General features: G+C 39.4%; 1 protein-coding gene across 5 annotated transcripts in view; it reads right to left on the bottom strand.

Annotated features, from left to right (window-relative positions):
* ttll7 (tubulin tyrosine ligase-like family, member 7) overlaps positions 1–23,093 on the bottom strand; it is a 67,096-nt gene that overhangs the window by 40,813 nt on the left and 3,190 nt on the right. For 3 of the 5 annotated variants that reach the window (XM_053856992.1, XM_053860296.1, XM_053859467.1), the window contains exons 2-9: positions 19,591–19,932; positions 19,370–19,501; positions 17,471–17,592; positions 15,575–15,642; positions 15,302–15,460; positions 9,402–9,618; positions 7,559–7,723; positions 6,425–6,583 (exon numbers count right to left, since the gene is read on the bottom strand). In XM_053856992.1, coding sequence (XP_053712967.1) covers positions 6,425–6,583; positions 7,559–7,723; positions 9,402–9,618; positions 15,302–15,460; positions 15,575–15,642; positions 17,471–17,592; positions 19,370–19,501; positions 19,591–19,615 — 1,047 coding nt within the window. In that variant the 5' untranslated portion in view covers positions 19,616–19,932. Of the gene's footprint in view, positions 1–6,424; positions 6,584–7,558; positions 7,724–9,401; positions 9,619–15,301; positions 15,461–15,574; positions 15,643–17,470; positions 17,593–19,369; positions 19,502–19,590; positions 19,933–21,581; positions 21,779–23,093 lie in introns of all 5 variants that reach the window. The other 2 variants (XM_053857806.1, XM_053858569.1) reach the window with 1 other exon arrangement.

A 23,093-nucleotide genomic window follows, 5' to 3' on the forward strand; every position in this document is an offset into this window, starting at 1 on the left:
ACCAATAAAACTGGTCGGCTGAGTCAGTTCTTTTGGTACCCTCAGACGTTCAATACATTAAACGCACGGCTCAATGACACTGACACTGGCACAGGCAAACAGGCCTGATGATAAATGGCTAAACGCTGAGGTGTGTTTTCACATGGCCCATATAAAAGGCCTGTGCGCTCCTAATTTGATACTTATTCTATGAAACAGTCATGTTGGGGGGGAAATGGATGTGGATAGAGACAGACGGTCCCATACATCATTCTAATTATTCTTTAATAAACCCCACCACCAGCCAGGAGGCGGATTGCAGGCAACTACTGCCACCTAGAGTACAAAGTGCATACGGTTGAAACGTTCCCTCACAGGAAGATTCACTGAAATGTTTAAACAAGGTATACAACAAACGTCCTTAATAAGTAAAAATGAACATCAACAAAGCAAAAAGTGTTTTTCCCATCCTATCGCTCTGAAATTAGTGTTACACAAGCGCATTAAAATATTTACCAGGGCAGCTGTTAATGTTTAAAAACGCTTCCTGCTGGATCATTCTTCCAAAAATCTTGTAGACAACAGATATGCGTGAACACCATGATTGTAACTCCTTAGACGAAACAGACCATCAGGTAAATAGCCAAAGAAAAGATTTTTTTTTTTTTCTCAACAGGAAACGTCTCGCCACAGTTGTAAGTCTTTTGCAGAGCATGTTTGTATGTGTTCAGAGATGAACGAGACAAAAGAGTCAATGTGTTCACTGTGGCATCTGTTTACACTTCTCACGACAAACACACAGGCACCCGCATTTGTACTCAAAAGAAAAGGAAGTCTGGATTATGTTGGCTCCGAGGTATGGACAGGCAAACCAAACTCATCTTGAAGCAATCGGGGACAGAAACAGAGGAAAGTTGCAGGAAGAGATGAAGTGAGGGAGGGAATGGGGTGAAGTATCCCAGCCCTGAGGGAAGTGGTCCAGCTGCAGCCTGTTGGTCTGTTGACGTCATGCCCACTCACTCACAAACACACACGCTAAATGGAGACATAAACAAACCTGTGGCATGGTTGACCTAACTGTGATCGCCTCATTAGTTGCCAATCACTTTGCATCATGAGCAGCAGCGGGAATCAAAATTTACAAAAAGACAGATGGCCGGCAGTTTTCCCTCAAACGTCCTTTTCATACAGAGAACACTGTTTATTTACTAAGCTAAGCTAAGATAAGCAACAGAGCGACCCCACAGGCATCTTTTGTAATTGAAGGTCGGCCAAAAAGCCAGATTAAAGAAAGAAGTGAGGAAAGTGCTTCTTTTGGATGCAAGCTCTTCCATTAAGATAGAATAAGTCAGTAGTGGTGGGGACGTTTCATAAGCGGGGTTCATCACCTTCTGTGCCCACAAGATATCACCTTAATCACTATCACCTTTGGTTAATAACTTTTTTTTTAAAACCACACATCCCTTTCACTTTCAAATAAAAGCCCCACCAACTGAGGTCTGAAAATGAAACTCACTCCATCACCAATAGTCAGCGAGGCGATAAAAGATGGATGCACAGTTGAATATCAGATATTGCATTTGTTCTGTGCTCAGTGTAAACATTGCTGACTTATATATGTGAATATTTATGGTCGAGGTTGACACCGTTCTGCGCAGTGAATGGACAGTCTTGGCCAAGCAAGGAAACAATCGATTTAAGAGCTTACAGCAATGATGTCCTTACTTAAAGGCTGCTCTTAGCACAAAAACATCTTAACTACTTCTTGAAAGAAATCTATGTACTGAACCACGCAGTCCAGTTCACCTTTCTGTAAACCCTCTCATTCAGTGTTTCAAAGCTGACAAAATATCGCTTTTTCACCATAGACTTGGAATATTTAAAGTTACACACGCCAACCACTTTCTGACATTTGACAAGCTGCAGAGCCCACAGTGGGTCACATTCCTGCAGTTTTAATTGAAAACATCTGCCAAATTAGAATTCCGTCCAAAGATTTCTTTTTCTATTCTTTAAAAACATCATACGTCTTCCAGTTTTGTCTATTGTCAGCTTCTGAATGAAGGTGAAATTAATGGGGTTTGGCCGTGACTGAACGCAGTTCAAGGCAGTTCATATGCAGAGCAGAGGACAGTAGAGGATAAAGAAAGAGATTCTGCATTTGAAGCGTTTCAAAACTGAATCATACATAACTCAAATGCCCAAATTCTGTTCTTAATTTCAATTAAAATACATTGAGATTTTTGTAGCACAAATTAAATTGTGTTGCAACCTATGTTTCAATCTCATTTTGTGCAACGTGTTTGGGCATGAGGTTCCATTGCATCTCTTGACACAGATTCACCATCACCAGCCCAGATGAAGCCAGTGTGGAGCCCCCCTCCCCAGCACAAACAGTGGCAGCACAATGTTATGTATATGTTTGCATCACTTTCAGCAAATACATCTTTAGTGATAGAGGTGGATAGAGGCGGATTTGCTTTTTTAATTTGTTCCAGTATCCATTCCAAAACGCTTTTTCCTCATAAGAAAAGTGTCTGCTAAAGTAATGAGTAACAAAAAATACAAACATAGGAGCTATAAACAAGTCTTTCAATCTTGTGGTGCCCCCACTTCATCATATGGATAATCCATCCCTGCGGCTATGAAGGATGGACCTACAGCTTTTCAAAAAGCAGACGCACCACTTCAAATTGTGGATTTAAAATAACATGCCAAAACAACCTCCACAAAATACTATGTGGCTTTCTTGATTGACAGCTCTGACTCAATAGGTAAATAAAGAGATGCAGAGCAACAATCTCAGGCCGTGTGTTGGGATCAGGTGCACACATTAAGGCTTGTGGTGTATCATATTGCCCTCGCCATGCAGTTATTAGTTTGTGAATCTTCAGTTGTATTCTTTCCATCATTTCATTTGAAAATTGTTGCCAGCTGTTATGGAGTGATAGACTGAAGGGTGTAATAAACCTGCCCCTCTATCTAATGTCACCACTGACTAAAAAGCTTTAGAAAGAGTGCAATTTAAGTGAAGTCTGCACCATGACACTGTCTAATTCTGCTCCGACGTGACAGAGTGACGTGCGTGTGTGCATGCATGTGTGCAAGACGGCTCCATAAAATGCCTTCTTTATACTAGGCACAGATGCCGTCTGGCCTGGTGAAATGAAAGTAAATGTCTCGGGTTACCCCATGTGAGAAAGTGGGTGCATGCTCCTCTATATAGCTTCAATGTTTTCAATGTCAAAAGGAGGTAAAACCTGCGTTGAAAGCCTGATGAATTCAGATAAGGATTGAACAAAAGCTTGTCAACCTACTTTATCTTCTCTCCTTTCCACGCTTGCTCTGAGCACAAAGCTTGTGTGTTTGATGACTAGCCTTGGTTTGAAAGCATCACTCTTGCCGTCTCCGTTTTCACCCTAGTGACAAGCTATTTAGCAGGTGTTCAGCAGTCTGTGGGCTGCTGCTCTTGAGCATTACTATTTGTAATGGTGTCTGCTTGTGATTTGTTTCTAGCATTCCCTTCTTTCTTACAATGTCTAAAGACTTCATAAGGATGGTATTTAAATAGAAAAACAAATAGTACTATAAGTACTAATAAATAGTACTATACTATTATAATAGTTTATTTAATAGCTTTTATAATAATAACAGATTTAAACATCCTTTACCTGCAGAGATGATGAAGGCATAGGATGAAGGAAACCATATTCAGTAATAAATCTAGAAACTTAAAAAGACATTAGTAACATAAATGAATAAACATGAAATGTGTTAACAATATTTGAAGAGACTATTTAATTTTAAGACATTAAATTAGGTCTTAAATTAGTGATCACATTTGAAAGTAGTCTTATGGACCTCATTGAAAATAGTGATATTGATCATGCTCACAATGTTGAGTCCATATTATGTGTGTGAATAAATGCACATAAAATACAACACAATGTGTTGACCTTTACCAATCACATACAGTATATCATACTTAGGTTATGAATTGACATGACCCAGAGCAAAACTTGTTTGAGGTTTTGTTTTTTTTTGAGTGGCTTCATGCATGCTTCATGAAGTGATGTGCTGAAGAAGCTTCATGAAGCAGTTTCCCAATGTTAAGTGAGGTTTTGTTAAATAGTTGTTAAAAGCCAAATATTACAGAGAAGAGAACGGCATCCAGCAGTTCATGAAGCTTTATCAGCCCATCATTGGCTTCATGACGGCAAATGCATGTTATTTATGACCTTGTGTGGTTTAATAAATAGGCCCTAGGATGACAGTTTCTTTCGTTCTGGCCAGATCCACCGGCGTAGAAAATAGCAAAACTGCCAAAGACCATTCAACACTTTCTTACACTTAACCAGTGATCAGCTCATGAAGCTTCATGAAACTGAAACCCTCATTTTCAGAGACCACTATAAGACATTCAAAGCCCTAAAATCCTTGGGTTAGAGCAATCATTTAAATGAATCTTCATATCATTTTTAAATAGTGAGTGCTGTTTACAGAGCTCTGAAAATAAGGACACTTTTTTTATGAAACCTCAACAGCCCATCCCCATTCAACACTGTCTCTGTGTTCTCATATCCCAATATTTGCAGCTTTATTTCCTGATCCAAATGAACTCTGGCTTCTCTAAAAGAGCAGACAGGACAAAGGTGTCCAACAAGGCATGCGAGTCAAACCACAAACAGACCAACGTGGAAACTTGAGATGAGCCCACCTTTTCCAAATAAAGTTTTGGGTGCGTGCTTTGTTTCACGGCCAGACACATCTTTACTGATTAAGTAATATGACTGATGAAACAGCTTGAAATAGATTTCATTTGGGCGCAAATCTGGCTAAGCGATCTATTAAAAAATTTAATTTGGACTGGAGGGCTCGCTACAGGGTAACAACCAGGGCACTCTTTGGGCCTGGCTGCATGTTTGCTTCCCTGCTGAATAAGAATGAATGTCTTCAGGCTAAAAGAGTAATAAAGTTATTTTCAGGCTTGACAGCCAGTGCAGTGAGAGTATAAGGAGGGGTCTCTCTGCCCTCTACTATCCCCTGACTAATCAGTTGAATTCTGGGAATACATGATTGTTGCTGTAAATGTTGCATGAAAGAGAAGCACGGGTGTGTGTAAGTGTGTATGGGATGTTAATTGATGAGAGTTATAGGTAACTGCTAGTAGCACAGTGGGATTCATTACCGCTGAAGTGGAACAACTGCATCCACGGCTGTTTGCTGCATCTCATGAACACAAATACACACACAGTCAACGGGAACACCTATCTTTCTCACTCTCTTCCCAGAGACATGAACAACAAAATTATACACAGCTTAGGCAATAAAAAGCCACCACTCACTTTAAATCAGAAATATCAAGGTATTGTAATGATCGCAACGCTTGATCGACTTGATGGATCACAAACAAAGTTGTATTAAATAAAGCTGGAGGGGACAAAAAGGCACACAGCCACTTCAGGTTAGAGGATTTAGGTCATACCCTAACTGGCTGACATCAAACCGGGTTGGAAACAAATCCTGGTGTGGAGTGTATACTCGAATCCTGAATCACTGACACTTGAGAGACCGACACCAAAAGAGGGGCGGGGTGCCTTGCTACACAAATTCTTGACCCAAATCTGTGATGCCTGCCTTTGTGAGTTCAAAAGTTAGACTGTGAGCAAGAAACCGCTTCTCTCATTCTCGCTTTTTAATCCTTACCGGTACATGAACATAATTAGGTGTTTACCTTGTGGTTCTGTGTACGTACCCACACGCATGAGAGCACACGCACAGTCCTTTGATGTTAAGCAGAAATGTGTCTCTGTGTATTCGGGGTTGCATGAAGATGTCCTTGAAACTATTATGCGGCTGTTTGTTTCCAGGCTTCAGGGTTGCACGCGTGGAGTAATCAGTGGATGTTTACGCTTTCTGTCACTGTGATTGTCTCCATCTCCCTCACACGTAAGGCATTAGTTTACAAGCCACTGTCACAAGTGAAGCAACACAGTCAGTCAGGACTAACTAAACTCGTCTTTTACTTTCCAATTCAGTGAGCGATCATCTTTTTATGAAAATTTTATATGCATACATTAGATGAGCAATACATTAAATCCAAATACAGAAAAAACAAGATATACATCGCAAACCAAAAAATATAGAATAATTCAGAGACAGATTTTATGACTTCCTCTTAAATAAAAAACAAAAAGTTCAGCTCAGCTCAGTTGAATGTGTTCTGAGTGGGATATGGTTGACATTTTGGGATTAGATACAGTACATTTCAGAATTCTGACAGGTTAAAAGCAAAGACAAGGTAATATGAGGAAGAATTTTGTACATGATGTGCTTTCACACAAACAAAATCAGGCTTTAAAATACGAATATAAAGCGACTCCAAGGTCATGCATCAACTAATTTTTCATCCAGGAAAGAAACAGCTTTAATGAAATATTTTTACCTCCAGTAGCCAGGGTTTGAGTTTGCGGTCCAAGATGATGTCAAATCCCAGGACCTCAAAGCAGACGCTGTCGCTCCCTGGTGGCTGTCCGGGGCGACACATGCGGTATGCATGCAGCACATGTGGTTCAGCCACTATTAATGTTTTCACAACCAGCTCCTAGATAGGTGAGCATAAAAAAATATATATATATACACAATATTAAATTCCAGAATAATGTGCAGTGTTTGAATAAATGTGTTTTTCTTCCATTTAAATTTAAATGTTACGGAGAGCTTGACCCAACATGAGTCTACATTTTTCTGTGTGCAAGCAGAAGCAAACCAAACACACAGCGCTTCTGGCACAGAACATTTTAAATTTCACTCAGAGTCTAATTCCAAAGTCAGCAACGGTCCAACTGCGTGTTTAGCAGCTCCTATCCGGTGCGCCTTTTTGTGTTTGCATGTATATTTTCTGGCTGCTACCTGGCGGCCTATCCCCCAAAGCAACATGGGCAAATATGCTCACCGCTTCCTTTCCTCCTCACACACGCTGACATGGACATAAACACACACCGCTTGTTGGAGCTTCCGCTCACCAGTGGAGCCCCATGCAGTTTGGCATGTTGTCTGCCCGCACCAATCTTCTTCTGGGTGTAGGAGAGAGGCGCTGTGGTCTGGTTCTGGACTGATAAGGCTGGAGCCCCATGACCACCATTTCTATCTGTCTGTCTGATGTCACACAGCTCCATCCATCTGTCCCACCACCACCCCCCAATTGACCCACAGGCAGCCCAGTACAAACACCTGCTCCTGCCACCAATGTTTGCGTAAAAAAGTACAGATTCAACATTCTGTGTGTAGAAATGCGTGGGTCTATCTGTCCACCCGCATGTGTCAACCAAGGTAGTTTTCTGGTACTGTGATTATACATTTTTAATATGTGTCACACTAGCAACAGAACAATTAGACAGTCGACAGAAGACAAAAAACGGAATATATAAATATTGACTATGTTGTATCCAGGAATGCTGGATGCTGGAAAAGGAATGACACCGACATGTGACGTTTGGATCAAAATAGCAGAATATGGTAGCAATGCATCATCTTTCCAAAGACTTGGACATTTCTGTTTGTGTTGAGGCGGACTTACAGAAACATCTCCCCAAAATTTGGACACATCGTAGTCATTGTCACGCAGAAACTCAGTGAACCAGCTGATGGATCTCTTGCTGCCTTTGTCGACCGTCTCATCCCGTTCAAAGTTCTCATTGTGTTTGTTGACGGAGTAGTTGGTCAGATGCATGAAGAGCTGGCTCTGAGGGGACGAGAAGACATATATGAGACCATAAGTTGAGGTTTTCTTTTACAGACTAACTGTATACAGATGATAAAATGCTATATGAAAAAAAATCCATATTAAATAAATTATTCAGTTTGAATAAAGGAAACAATATATTTTTAGCTATATTTACATGTAGGTCTTCTAACTGATTAAATAGAATTATACATAAATAACCATAACTATAATTCTTAAGTAATATTACATCCTATTTCCTCCTATTTCCAACTGGTGATTTATACGTTTCGTATTTGTGGTCTCAGGTCTCAAGTGACCTCATCCTCCTGTACTGTCTGTGTGGGACTTGCTTTTTGTGAGATTAAATTCATCTTTATGGCAGAACTCACTTCTCTTGTGTCACATAAAGGGCTGGCGTGTCAAAGGGTGAGTGTGGAGATAAGCATCGCGCTTGATAAAAGCGTCTAGTCTGCGTTATCTACCACAACAGAATAAGCTTAAGCAGGTGCAGAACCTCAAGGCAAGTATGAGCGGCTTGGTATTACAGGAGACAGCTGGCATGTGGACACATACCCAGCTGTGCGCATACAGTACGCAGTACAGTTCTCTCTGTACTTGTAGTCGAGGGCAAAATAAAGCTTGTTTGATGAAAAGAGTCAAACTCCATCTTCTACTACTATGAATTAAGTTTTATCAAATATCTTCTAGGTTATTGCTTGAAAGGAGAGAGGGAATCACAAGTCATTTTGAGTTTTAAAACACAGTCAGACAATCTGATTATCTGGTCTTGCCCATGTCAGTGGCAGCTGACTGCATGGCTAAAGTGGATCTTCAGCCATGACAAAGTCGTGCATAAAAGTAAACAATAAATATTTTTTTATTTTCATTTTGCCAAAGTGGAAATTGTGGAGAGACAGTATCTTCTCAATTGAAACTATTAATATTATGCACTTTTACAGTCCTCATTCTTGGTCTTCTGAAAGCTATGAGATAGTAGCTATTCAATTTAAAGCCTACTAATAGGAATGGGCTGATGATGCTTCATACAACAGTGACCTTAATTCCAGAGCTCAGTAGCGGGCGCTCTTGAGTTAAAAATGATTCAGGTTTCAGTGAAATGGTTGTTCGAATTCCACGATTTTAGAGCAGAGAGTGACATGTAGTGGGCTCTGAAAGTGAGGACAATGTTTCATGGCATCTCATCATAGTGTTGTCAAGATCGGTCTTGGTCTCAAGACCACTTTTTTAGGGTCTCGGTCTCAAATGTATTTTTAATAGGTTTTGTCTCTGGATTTCTATTCAAGGCCATTTGCAACCAACAGAGAAAACTGGTCTGCATAATTGGTAAAAGAAGGATTGTGGCTTTTTGTTCAGTTTTGCTGCATTTTTTCTTTCATATTTATCAGGGGTGTCAATGTGATCCCCAAAAAGGGCCATGAGGGTGCAAGGTCTTGGTCTTGTCTTGGACTTGAGCTACAAATATCTTGGTCTTGTCCCTGTCTCAATACTCTCCAGTCTTTGTAATGTCTTGGTCTCGGTTGCCGTGGTCTTGACTACAACACTGCCTTGTCAGCCCACTACTACGCTTAAAAAAATGCACCTGCACCTCCATCTGTCTTTTCATGAATGCATAAAATGAAACGTTATTTGTGGTATGGCACTTTTGTGAAGGCTTGTCAGAGCACATTTGACTCACCAAGTTGTCATCATTTGGGGCGTGATATTTTTCAGTGCCCAGTCGCACAAGTCCATCATTGTAGAGGAATATCCGGAGTGGATCGCAGGAAGTGACGAGAATGTAGATGCGCAGATCGAACTTAAAGCCTTCCATCAGGAACGGCTTGTCTAAGTACTCCTGGACGATGAAGTGTTCGTTGGCTGGCAACTTCTCACAATTACGGATAAGCGAGATCCTAGAAAGAGAGAAACTTCAGTGATCCTCCAGGGAGGGGTAAATTGGAGCGTCGTCAGCAAGGTAATGTAATGTGGAACGGTAAAGACGAAAAGGATAATTAAAAAATGATGAATGGCATCACGACATAGGTCTATGAAGATGACTGATGACAGTGTATGACTGTGTTGTACAGTAACTGATCCGAATAGTGTACACAGCAAGTTGAGTAAAATGGTCCAATTTAGCATCATCATGAAACTCTACTTAACACCACGTAGTTCTTTGATGAAACTTCAAACCTTTTCTAGTCTGATATTCCTTAGACGCCACTTAGAATACCAAATGCAGCAGAAACAGATACATTGTGACCTGATAAGGCTCATAAAAATGTCAAAATAAAGTGCAACCAGTTACGTAAAAAAAATGTCATTTTAAAATCACCATCAGCAGAATTCTTTTTCCAACCTAACGGTGTAGTTTAGTGAAATGGTTCCTGGGTATGAGCTTTTTTTTTCCGTTAAATGTGTACGGTGAACCTTTCTGCCCTGTGGGGCATTACACTTCTGGCATTCTCAATAAAAGTTGAGAAATAAATGACGCAGAACACAAACACACAATGGCAGGTCTGTGTGGGAATTGTTTTTCTTTTATCAAACTTAATTCCCAGCATGACTAGCAAGGCTGCTGCGACATTATATGGTGGTTAATAGGAACAGACGTTGAACCTCCTGTCAACCGACTGTCTAATTCCTTTGCTTTCGTAGAATGTCATCAGCACTCAGGACTGATCTTAGACAGGCCATGGCTGGTCAGACCCATGAAGGATACGTGTTGGTTTGTTTGGTTTTGGGGACCCGCATGCCAGAATGTGACGAATAACATCGGAACTTGGAAGTAGAACCAGAAGTTTCCTCGTAAGCATTGAAGTCTGGAAGCCAATCTTCAATGGTGCACTTGTCTGACATCATCACTCATTGTAAAGTGCTCACACAAAGAGGGTGCATACAGAGCCAGTATATTGGCTGAAGTGGAGTTCCCAAATGAATTTTCAGTATTGATGCCAAGGTTGTATTGTTTAAATAAAGTAAATGTATTAAGTTTTCAGGGTGCCAAGTCAATAATAAGCCAAGATTTATCCACAGCTCTTGTAATAAGATCAAGATCTTTTAGCAGCTTGGGAACAAAGATGCAAATGTTGGTGTAATTTCCAAATAATTCATTAGTTGGTTAACTCTAATGAAGCAAATCACTGGAGAATTCTTGATGAGTTTCTCGGGAAGCTTTATTTACCACAAAAAATCTACTGTGAAGCGGAAAACTAGGTCAGTGGTTGCCTCGCAAGTTATCAAGAGGTAAAGTCTACACTGTGTTGAGGTGAAGTTTTGCCGAAACCCGGTGTGATGATGTATTAGCACGATGAGGTTTATCCATCACTCCACAACTCAGTGCCATCCCACCAACTGAGACGTCAAATCCTTCACAAAGGAGGAGTTCATTGACCCAACAAAAGAGAACAAGAAGTAGCTGTTGTGAGAATGAGTGACAGTCCCACAGCCGTTCTAACTGGCAGACGGATATCTGAATGATGAGGACAGGGTTAACAGTGTTAGTCAGTGGAAGGATGCGTCGCAGACAAGACCACATGATTGATGAGCCGGGGTGTCAGATAATCGCAGCCCACTCCCCCTTGCCTATTTCATTTGGTACCAGTGGGGATCTCGCCTTCTTAAGCCTCGCATATGCCTTTATTTTGTTTCCCTTATAACAAGCTGTGCTTCAGACACAAACAATATCTTCATTTAGCTGGCCTGCCCCAAAATAAATTACAGGCGGGAGATATAACTTCATTTCCTGGCGCGTCACAAGGCGAGGAAAAAAATAGAGAAAGATCTAATCTAGTGAGCCGCGCACAGTTGAGTGGCCGAGCCAAACTCATCATCTCTCATATTCTTAATGTATTGCAGTCATTCAGCCTCTGCTGCCTTTTATTCTTTAATAAATAAGGGCTTAGAGCAGCATGGGCTTATAAGTAATGTTCACATTATACCAGAAAGGACAAATTCAAAGGGAATTAGAGAGGGATGGGAAGCACTCAGGATTTTTACATCAATATCTCCATCTATTGGTCTCCGTTGTGGATGCAGAGCCTTCTTTTAAAGACCTTTGGGAATATTCTGAGAAGACTGGAAATTATTTACATTTTTTCACATTTCTCATGTTCTAAAAATAACGGACATTATCTTCAACTTACAAAATGTATTTTACCATCTTAATTACAGGAGGGTTTTGATATGTGGCTTTGGCAGTCAACAAAATAAAAGTTGATTATAGCAACAATATAAATGCTTTGGCTCACAGTGCACATCTATATTAACATTAACTAAAGCAATATTATATTTATTAATATTTGAAAGAATTATAATTGTTTAAGAGATGAAAAGGGTGCCATTTACGGAAATTGCTTTGATTAAATCAACTTTTTACAAAAATAAATTGAACAATTTGATTTCATAAACCTACTCAAGAAAATATTTTAATAAATAAAACTTGAAAAGTAAAAGTAAGTCAGAAGATTATCAACAACAAAAAACTAATCATATGCATAACTCCTGTGTCCAAAATAATTAATAGGTCAGCGTCAAAATATTTTTTCTTAAAGACAAATATAAATAGCACACTCACTAAAATGTCAGCAATTTGGAAAGACAGACATTCATAATTGGATCAGTGTTCTAATCCAGATGCAATGTTCATACTAAGGCAGCATTTTGCTGAGTAAAAACAAAATGTTTTCATCTCTTTGCTTGTGTTTCTCCTCTCTCTCCACCTTTGTCAGATTTTAAAAATTATTATTACATATTTTGACATTTTATTCGCTTTCCTATTTTTTTTTTCAAATATTTAAGGTTAGAACAAAAAAATGTACTAAAGTAAAAATAGGGACAAGGGAGTGGGTGGGTTGACATTTTTTTTAAATTAGTGACAGTAAAAACCCAAGTTTTGGATCATGACAACTAAATCAGTTTCCACCTCACAGCCATCCTCACAAGGTTTGTCTCTTCATTTATCCAACCAGATGCATGTTTTAGTGATGCTTCTTTCTGTGAGAAATAACCATTATGTGGTTTCCGCTTGATTCTAGACTTCCACTTTGTGATCCTGTGAGATTTCTTATTTAAGAAACGATAATTATTCTGAAGGCATGACAGCTCGCATTTAACCCATGGCTGTGCGCCACATGTAGCAGAAACCCTCAGCCATCAGAAAAAAAGTCAGGTTTTTAGAATCAAAGATGCTGTCTTTAGATTTCTATTGCATATTTTCTGACACTACTATGTCAGAAAATCCTACTCCTAACCACAGATTGGTTCATTCAGTGAACAGTGAAATTAAACTATAAAGCTCCGTAATCTAAAGCTAAACTCGGAACACCTGGACTCACCAAAAACAAACCTCCTCACATGACACATTGGTGTAAACATGCTCCACATTTCAAATCCGTCTGAACTTTGATGAGCACTTATGCAAACACAAACTACAAAAGTCATTGGACACTTCAGCCGGTGAATTATCTTTTGGATAGATGTTAGTGAGAGATCCTTTCAGCAGATTCCGGCCCATTTTCTAGTTTGGCTGGTCTGTGTTGATGGTTCCCGATAAAGAATCATAATAATCACATGCAGAGCCCTTCAGGGAAGTGGTTACAGTAAGTGTCAGGCACTGACTGAGCATGATGTGCAAGTTTGTCCTTCGCTGACAACGTTAACCTCTGAGTTATGGTAAGTTCGTCTATGAAGGACAATGAGGCCAACAATGAGATCACATTTTGGTGATAACATTTTTATGGATGCTCATGTTGGGGTCACAAACCTCTGCATATTCCACTGCATTCTGCCTGGGACCATGTCCATGTACTCAATGCAGACTTGCTCACATATACTAAGATGTCAGTTCACATCTCTTTCTCAAGTCTACTTTTCTGCTACGAACATATACTTGGTCAAGATGGATTGTCGCGTAAACATTCAGAAATGTAATTCGAACTATTGCCTATATCTTTTTATACCCAGGTATGTGGGTGTTTAGTCTGTATCACATAAAACAATTTATTTACTATTGAAACAATTATAAAAAGTATTTCTGACTACGAAAATGGCCCTGCAGTATGAAAAAAAAGGAATGAAAAACAAGCCGTTAATAAGTGATAGGTAGATTAATATTTCAAGACAATCTTGTACATTAAAAACATAAGAAAAAAATGAATTACAGTGTCGAGCTAGCATCGGGACACAAGGGAGAAGTAAAAACATAATTTTTAATATCACTGTCGTAAAAGAAGCACATTGTCGTGTGTGTATATATATATATAGTTATATATATATATATATATATACACACAGGTATATATATGTGTGTGTGTGTGTGTGTGTGTGTGTGTGTGTGTGTGTGTGTGTGTGTGTGTGTCTCAGTCAAGATGCACTTCAACCATTCCTTCCTCAGCGCTGTAACTTATGAGCAATAATGATTTCAAAACGACGGAGAAGATCGTTTTCTGCTCTTGAATCATGCTGTGAGAGTGTTTACATTGAGTACAGGGATGCTAATGAAATAATAATTATAATCGTCCTACCATGCTGTTTTTTTCAAATGTTCATAAATAGTGGCTACACAAGCTCTACCAGTTGTTTTAACAATGTATGACAGTAAATGCATTTTAGAACCAAGAACCTTGATCGTTCTTAGTGGGGACAACAGAAATATCTATGCGAATACAAATGTCAAGAGCCAGCTTTGTCACCTAGCATCAAGATTATCAAGGTGAAGATAAGCAACCTTCCATACATGTATTAATGGTACATTCCATAATTATTTCATCATTAACATAGTGAAAATATGTGACTGTCAAAAAAAATATCATTGCATAATATTTATCAAAGGCAAGTCACTTCTATTATTCATTAATAGCTCGCTTTTTTTCCTCTCCTCAATGTGAGAAAGAGAATCAGAAATTCCAGCCTGTCAGAAGGTTTGGTGACTCTGGCATGCCAACAAGGAAGTAAAATGTAGCAAAGGTTCATTTGACTTGGCAGTCATTGGGATCTTTTTTTCATGCACACCTTCATACCAGGCCAAAAAGACCCAGTGTTTGTGATGCTAATCATGACATAAAGAGTTAATGACCCGTCCCCTGCGTTCTGTCCATTGGAGTTGGGATTGGCCTCCAGGCTAGCAGAGATTGAATGCATGATGCGGAAATTCCCTTTTTCCAAAAGTCAAATGCGCACATTTGGAAGACAAACAATGGTATAATCAGAACCAGTGCTTGCAGCCGGAACACTATTGAAAAGATCACGTATATAAAAAACAGATGTTGGTCGGTCCGTTTGGACTTGATGCATACTAAACATTATCTACTGAATGCTGGGCTATCCTTATATCTAATCGTCTCAAAGATAAACTCAGTTTGTGTGCTCAGTATGTCATTTAAGAAGTTGTCATTTACAAAGGAGGGTTGCGAACATTTCTCTTTTTCATTCCTTTAAGGTGTCTCACATTTAAACAATCGGAAGTGTAGCACAATCGACTCACTATCTTGGCTCACTCACTCACTGTCCTGGAGGTCTTCTGGGTCTCCACAGAGCTGCCTGTCAGTCTAACAGTCATTGTGATGGATTAACTCTCAGGCACTGCTTCTGACCTACCCATGACCCATGGCTCCGTTAGCAGGCTTGATAATAAAGGTCTTCTGTTTGCGTTTCCTGCGTAGCTCCTTGAAGTAGTTCTGGAACTGGGTGTACTCAGCCGGGAATATCCACGTCTTGGGGGTGAAGCTGTACTCCTGAGGCTGGCATTTGTTCATTCTACAGGGAGCCAAGTTCAAAGTTAAAGTTGGTATGTTACCAATTATTATTTTTATAATTATTACATCACCACTAATTATTACATGACACTTTGGACACATAACAGAAACTTACTTGGACATGTTTCGAGCGAGGCAGTCTTTGCGGCAAATCTCCCCCATGCCGGGGAAATGGTTAATTCTCTGCAGAGGAAGAGGCAGGCATAATAATGTTGTTAGGGCCATTACGCCACTCAATTTCACCCCACCCCTTTATAAAAATGAGCACATTAATGGCAGCAACCTGAAGTGAGCTTACAATATTCTGACATTTATGCCCAATTACGGACAGAAAACAAAAAGGTGACGCCGAGACCTCGCTCAACCCTTATTTAGTTTACCATGTTTTTTTCATAACTTAAAGGTTGGGGAGTAAGAGGCGAGGAGGGGAAAAAGAAGATCAATCTCAACTCTGAGGGGCCGAGGTAATTGGTTCTGCATCGCAAGCTCCCACAGTGACAGCTGAATGAATTGCTTTGAATGCACAAAAAAATGAGTGGTGGGGGTAAAGGAAAATCTTTTGGGTGTCTGTATTCTTTGACCAAATGAGCTTGAAGTGGGGCTTTAATTAGTCCGATGTGAACTGAAACTTGACAGAAAACTATCACAATATATCACTAACCAGGACAGGAAAAGTAGAAGTTAAAGGGAGAAAAAATGGGAAAATGAATACATGTGTAATTATTTTACACACAAGACACATGTGGGTAGCAGTTGAGAGGATAATACACAATTGTTCGAATGTCTTACAAGAGCAGATGAAGAGAAATTCTTACGGAGGTTAAACAGATCTCAGCAGTTCAACAAGTAATTGTTGAACCATTAGTTCACTCTTGCTGCCCTTCAGTGATGTTATCAACCAAGTGCATAGGAAGATGAGCAGGGATTGGTAAGAGCCCTGGAACCTAGTTAACACCTTTTGCCTTTCCATTCTTCGTCCAACACGCTCCTCTCTCTCTCAACTACCTCTTTCTTTAAACTTTACATAATAACTTTAAGGGACAAATGAGTCATATAATAATAGGTGCTTTGTCCTGGCTTCATCTTTTAACTGCTCATCGTGATGAAAGTATGTTATCATCACCAGAAAACCACATGTAGTTTATCCATCTTGAGATGCAGAAAAGAAGAAAGGGAATTGTAGTAGACAAGGGAGAATATTCTCTCGGCACCAAAAGGTTAACGTGGCGGTTGTTATTCTTTTATCGTTTAAAATTCGTTTTGATGAGGCAATGCAGCGTTTCTTCTCAAAGGTATTACTTTATAGCGGCGACTCCTTGGGGAGACCCCTTTGTAAGAGAAACCAGCAGGTGCAACACTTTATTTTTTTAAGCACAATAGAGGTTTATTTCATCCCCCATAGCAGTACAGACCTCTCATTTTCATGGGTACAATTTTCTTACAGTCTGCTAAGTTTCCATTTTGTAACAGCATTGTTTGAGCACATTCTACTCCTGAGTGTTTTGGTCTGATTCCTTCTACGTTTAATTATCACAGAATGACCTTGCTGGCCCCAATATCAAGTTGATTAATTGATTAGAAAAATTATGCTTTTGAATATTTGCAAGTTCTAGCGGTGTTTTTTTTTGGTTTCTCACCAAACAAATAATTCACCTTGACTGTCTACTTTTAAGAAAAGTGACAATGATGCAGCCCCACGCACCCTTCAGCTCATTTCTGCTCAGCCCTTTGAGTTATTTTATTATAATAACAAGAGAAAAATGACACATTTGTCCATAAAAAATGACTCATGAATATTCTCATTTATGTGTCTGGCTCCATGGCCTCCGTCAGTCACAAGCACCGTCAACATAAAACAACAATTACAGGTGTGCAGTGCATCTGGAGAGTGCTATAAAAGTCAGACTCTGGTCAGTGATGTTCTTGGCAGTGCATTCACACCCATCCTCCGCTCCCCAACCTCTTGCCTGGTGTGCAAGTATAATCAAGCGGTGCTGAATTAAAGATGTACCTGGTAATTCCTGAGCTCAGCGATTTTCTCATGCTGCACAGCTGAGTCGTTCCAAATGAGGTTGGCAGTCTCGTCTTCGTCTCTTGTCTTCATGAAGCCCATCTCGTTGATGACTATGCGAACTGATAAAGTTTCATGTTAGGGGAGTCTGCTGCTGGGCATGACCCAAAACTTGTTTGTTTTTTATTATAATCGCCATCCGGGCTGCATGTTGGCAGCATGTGTTCTACTAATTAAACAATAAGATACTGCATGTGTGCATAGTATTACTTCTTTACCAGTGTAATGATAAGCACAGCTCATATTCAATGTACTCAGAATCCCTGCAATTCTTTGCTTTTATGACATTTCCTCACTAATAAGCCCAAGAAAGCGTTAACAATTCCCTTGCAGTGGCTGTAAAGCCACATTTCAACTTCATCTTTGACCCGTCATCTTTGCCTGTAACAGTATAGAGTATCTTCTCTTATAAGAAATGGCTCTAAAAACAAAATGAAACAGCAGAAATGAGCCATACATCTGGCCATTAGCGTTAATTTTCCCTTAAAGCAGCGCAATGCCGGCCTCAAAATGGCCACAGTGAGAGTCTCATCACAGTTAGCAAACACACTCACAGCTAGACTCCTGTCTATATACAGGATCCCCGCACCCCAAAAACTTCTGCTTGCTGCTGCTGACTCCTTCGTTTTATAGGTTGTAGTCCACCCCTGAGAGCTTTGCTGCCACACAATTTACTCACTGTGAAGAGTGCTTACTGTGCGCTTTCAGTCTTTAAAAATGAAAGTGAAGCAAAGTTGTCTCTATGCACATGATGGAATGTGGGTCTGGGCTTTTTTTTTTTTTTAATATAGGATTAAATTTCAATCGGGATTAGATTTTGCCTTTATTTGTACAGTATGTGGCCATAGGAAATGTGAGCCATAACAGTGTGCTCTGCTACATTACCACAGGGTTCTGAAATAATCAGGTGAGGCTCACACTTTTCGTTGTTTGTGGCTGCTTGATAAGGTACTGACTAACCCAACAAAAAACAAAACAAAAGTGTGTTGTCCAAGATTAAGCCCTTTTTAACATTGCATTTTCACCTGCACAAAATGACTGGGTGTAAAAGAATCCTCATAATAATGAAAGCCAGGAATCTCTGAATGTGAACTTCACCATATACATAGTGCAGCCACATGATGACTAATCAAACAAACGAAAGTTGTACAAGTGGTACCCATCGCCTTTGTACTTAACAACACAGTGTTCATGTTTTCATGCAGAAAAAAAGCAGGACAAAGGCCTGGCGTTCTGAGAGGGCTGTGTTCACTACAATCGTGCCAAATGATTAACTTGTTTACACAAAAACGCCCGGAATCTGTGCATCACAACTATGGTTCAACGGCATCCTAGATTGGTCACAACAGTAAACACTTCTTTACACGGTTTCATGAGTAGTTTTCTGTTTTTGAATATAATTAAATATTCAGAGAAGACGTGGTCATGATTTTTACTGTTCATTTTCCTTTTATTGCTAACACGATGGTTAAGTGGTAGATATTGTCTGTCTCAGGTTGAAGATTACGTGATGCACAGAACAACTGAGAGACCTTCAAACTGGAGTCCAGATTAAATAAGAATCACAAATCGATCTGGATTCAAGTTGTAAAATCACTGTAAAACACTCACACAACGGAGCTGTGCTTTAGATTGGATTTAGAATAGCTACTGTTAACAGCCCTATGATGTTACCTCAACCAACATTCTTTCATTTCTTTGTGAGATGATGATCTGAACCGGACCTGAGTGAAGGTGGTTGAAACCAAAATGACACAGCCAATATCTGGTTTGTGTACTCAAAGTCCCGAGGACCAACAGAGCCATCCCGCTTATGACCAGTATTAGATGTTTTCTTACCAATTTCATACTTGGTTCCAGCCACGTTGGCACTGATAGAGCTCTTCTTCTTTTTGGAGTGCACCTTTCTCCTACCACTACTGTGGTAGGCGCCTGATGATTGCCTGTTCATGGGGGAGGCTCCTTGATTTTCTGGGAACATAACATAGGAAAATGCATGAATTTTTCATCCATGGTATTTTTCAGGTTATTCACTGATGAGTGCCCTCGTTTTCACTCACGTCCATCATGAGGGAATGAGGGCATCTCAGGGCCTGGCCGAGTGGAAAGGGAAAGCCACGCTCTCTGCCAAACCTCTCAGTGTTCTAGCAGCCTCTGAGCACCCTCACTTTCGCACCACCAAGTCTTCTCGCCCTGCGTAGACGCTGCCTTTCAGGATAGCCCCGTGGATCATGTGGGCATCTCCCAGGTGTTCCTGAACAGGGCAGCTGAGGACTGTAACGCTGGTGAATATGAGACGTTGAGTGGAGGCTCCCAGGGGTCAGCAAGCTGCATTTGATTAGATACAGCCTTAAGAGGAAAGGGGGAATAGGGAGGGAGGAATGGGGGACAGAAAGGGATGCCTGTGGAGAACAACAAAGATATGAGGTCATGTGCAAACTGCACCTGGATATTTGTGGTCTACAGGGTTATTTGATGTAAATTAAAGAGCAGCCACAGTAGCATAAAGAATACATAGGTTCATCCACAAAAACATGACACACACACCGATCATACACAGTACAGCACACAACAAGCGCGCAATCACGCAACTCATGAAGTCAAAAATTGGTAGAGTCATTTTTAAATATTAATGTAGCTGGCAAATTACAGAATTGGAACATCTCACTATGCCTCACACCCGGCCGGGGTAGCTTTCCTGTTACAGCTGTGAGGTGACTTTACTCAAGCAGATGGCATCAGTGGTTTGCAAAATGGATGCTCTTGGCTCTAAGCAATGTGGGGAATTACCACCTTGAGAGGGTTGGTGGGCCAGTTTCTCCTCCACTGGCTGGATTAAGTTGTGGTTTCGTTACAGCATTTTAGCCAAATTTGCTGTCCTGAATAAAAATCATACCGGTTTCAAATGCATTATGGATTTGTGTTTATTTGCCAGCATTCATTGACAATTCCATCTAAATGGAGACTACACTATACACCAGACCTGGGGGCCACATGAAGCTCTTTGTCTGTATTCATGAGGCCCTCATGAAGTGAAACAACCAAACTAGCTTTTGCTACCTACTATTTTAATAAAATCTTTATTTTTCATGCCCTTTTCAATTCTAAATATAACTTGTTGACGTTTTAGATGATTAAATTACGTTAATTAAAGTTTAAGTAATGTTTTTGTTTTAATCAATTGGCCTTTTTGTGATTTTACGTATATGTATGAATGTATTGTCTGTCAAAGAAAAAGGAAGTATTATACTATCATAATATCCTTTTGTAAATATATGTAATGCTTTTTTTCCATATATTCAAATCGTTATCATTGATTTCTTCAGTCGTACCTCATGGAAGTCCCAGTTTATAAGGTGCCTCTGGAGTCAATTGAATTGTACAACTCTGGAATAGATCCATGAATGAATATCTCTCATTAGTTCCATCAGACCTGAGGCGCCAACGATCAGGGAACTCCTGTTTAAAGGGATGTTTAAATTAAAGCAATTCTTTCCACTTTATCTTAAAGAGGATTACAGCATGTATACACTAAAGAACCCATTAATTGTACTAATTTCAACACCATTGAAAATTCGGAAAATAAGGAAAATGTAATGTTCTATTATATTCATTCTTTAACATATCCTTCGACAGAAGCAGATCGCAGGCTTCTTTATCCCATAAAGAGAACAACAGTAGCCTCTAGTGGAGATATGGTAGTTTACAGGTCCTACATTTATTTGGATTACATTACATTAAATGTCCTCCATTAGTTATGAACTGCTGCAAGAAAATAAAGATCTTATTTACTAGAATTTGGGAAATTACATGTTCTATATGATTGATTACTTTTGTACACTCAAAGGTGTGCGCTGCATAGATATCAATATAATTTGACTGACAACCACAAGTAAAACGAAATCAAAAAGCTTTGTCATTTCATCAGAAATGATCAGCCTTATAATTATTTCATCATCTCTTTTTCATTGTCCCCTTAATTTATGGGATTTGATACACCATTATTTAAAATTGTATTCTTAATATCTATTGTCATCATGAACCCACGTACCTGACTTGACTCTGACCTTCACTTGTCATTGAATATAAACCCTCTTTATCCTTCATATTTCCATTCTCTTGCACCAACCACCGCTGCTCCTTATCATCTTCTTAATCCTCAACTTCCAGTTATCTCTCCCCCACAATCTTTTCCCAAGGATTATGCCAATCCATGTGTATTTCTTAAGTCGACACAAAGTTTAATTTCTAGAAGCAGAAGAAAAACATTATCGAACAATTTTCAAAATAGGATATCCACAATCTGTGGAAAAAACATACCATTAAGCTATGTTTCAGCTATAGATGCAATACACCATAAAGTGTGACTTCAAATATTCACAGAACGTGATTTGTTTTACGATCACACAGTTTTGTTTCGTCTATGATGAGACAACTCATGAAAAAATAATATTAATAATAAGAAGAAATAAATAAGAAAAAGAGAAAGGAAAGAAAATTCTGACCAGACTAATAGTGATGCAGGTAGCCAACATGACAAAAATCCCAACCAAAATAAACATTAATGTTTTTTTGGTTTAGTTTATTTCTCGTTAGTTTTCAGTAGTTTTCACTCGGAAATCTAAATACGGTCCACATAAAGGCCATCTAATCGAATTAATCAGTCGGCCGTCACAAACCAAACTGCAGTAGCAAGACTTCATCGGCAGATGGCGCTAACAGATCTTTTTAAAAGGCTCTCGGCGTGTGGCAATGTGGATGACTAATTCTGGAACATGTCACCAACAGTGAAAGAGTTTATTGTGAAGACACTGCTCGACAAACACACTTGTGTCGACATGCTGTAACAAGTGCATGTGAAAATAAAAGAGCATTTGTCTAAATGGTGATCGTGACTCTGATTGTTCCGTGAATGCCTTTAGCTGTGTACGCTCATGTAAATCAACAAATAAATTATTTGAAATAACAATGACAATCAGGCCCTCAACTAAATCACTTGAGAAATCTGAAAAAAAATTAAAATGTTACTTCAAGTTCATAATTGCAATTATTATAAAATAATCAAAGGCAAAATATCATACAGGGTCATTCTATTTATTACAGTAGTTTCTTTTAATTGCATTTATTTAATTAAATAGCAAAACCAACCCCCAGTGAAAGTGAAAACTTGGTCTCAAGTACTGGCAATGATGCTTTAAATCAGCTTATGAGCAGAGAGCTGTCTTTTAAAATGTAGTTATGTCACATACTTAAACAAAGAGAAGCTTAAGGTCAGCACGATTATCATAACATTCATCTTGTGTTAATGGAAATGACTTTTTATTTCGGGAAATTGAGTCAAAAGCATAAAAACTGAAAATCAGATTACATTTAGCATTGTGATGTTAATTTTGGTAGACTACAATGGCAAGCAGCTTGCCAAATTTTAAGAAAAAAAAAAAAAAAACGAAACCTCTCATGACAATTCCTCTCTAACAACCAGCCTTCTGTCCATGAGCGCCTTTGTCTTTTGCTTTCTGCCTGACATGAAAGAAGCTCTGAAAGCAACCGTCAATCCCAGAAT

Source organism: Synchiropus splendidus, chromosome 1 (genome assembly GCF_027744825.2).
Source record: "Synchiropus splendidus isolate RoL2022-P1 chromosome 1, RoL_Sspl_1.0, whole genome shotgun sequence".
Lineage (NCBI taxonomy): Eukaryota > Metazoa > Chordata > Actinopteri > Syngnathiformes > Callionymidae > Synchiropus > Synchiropus splendidus.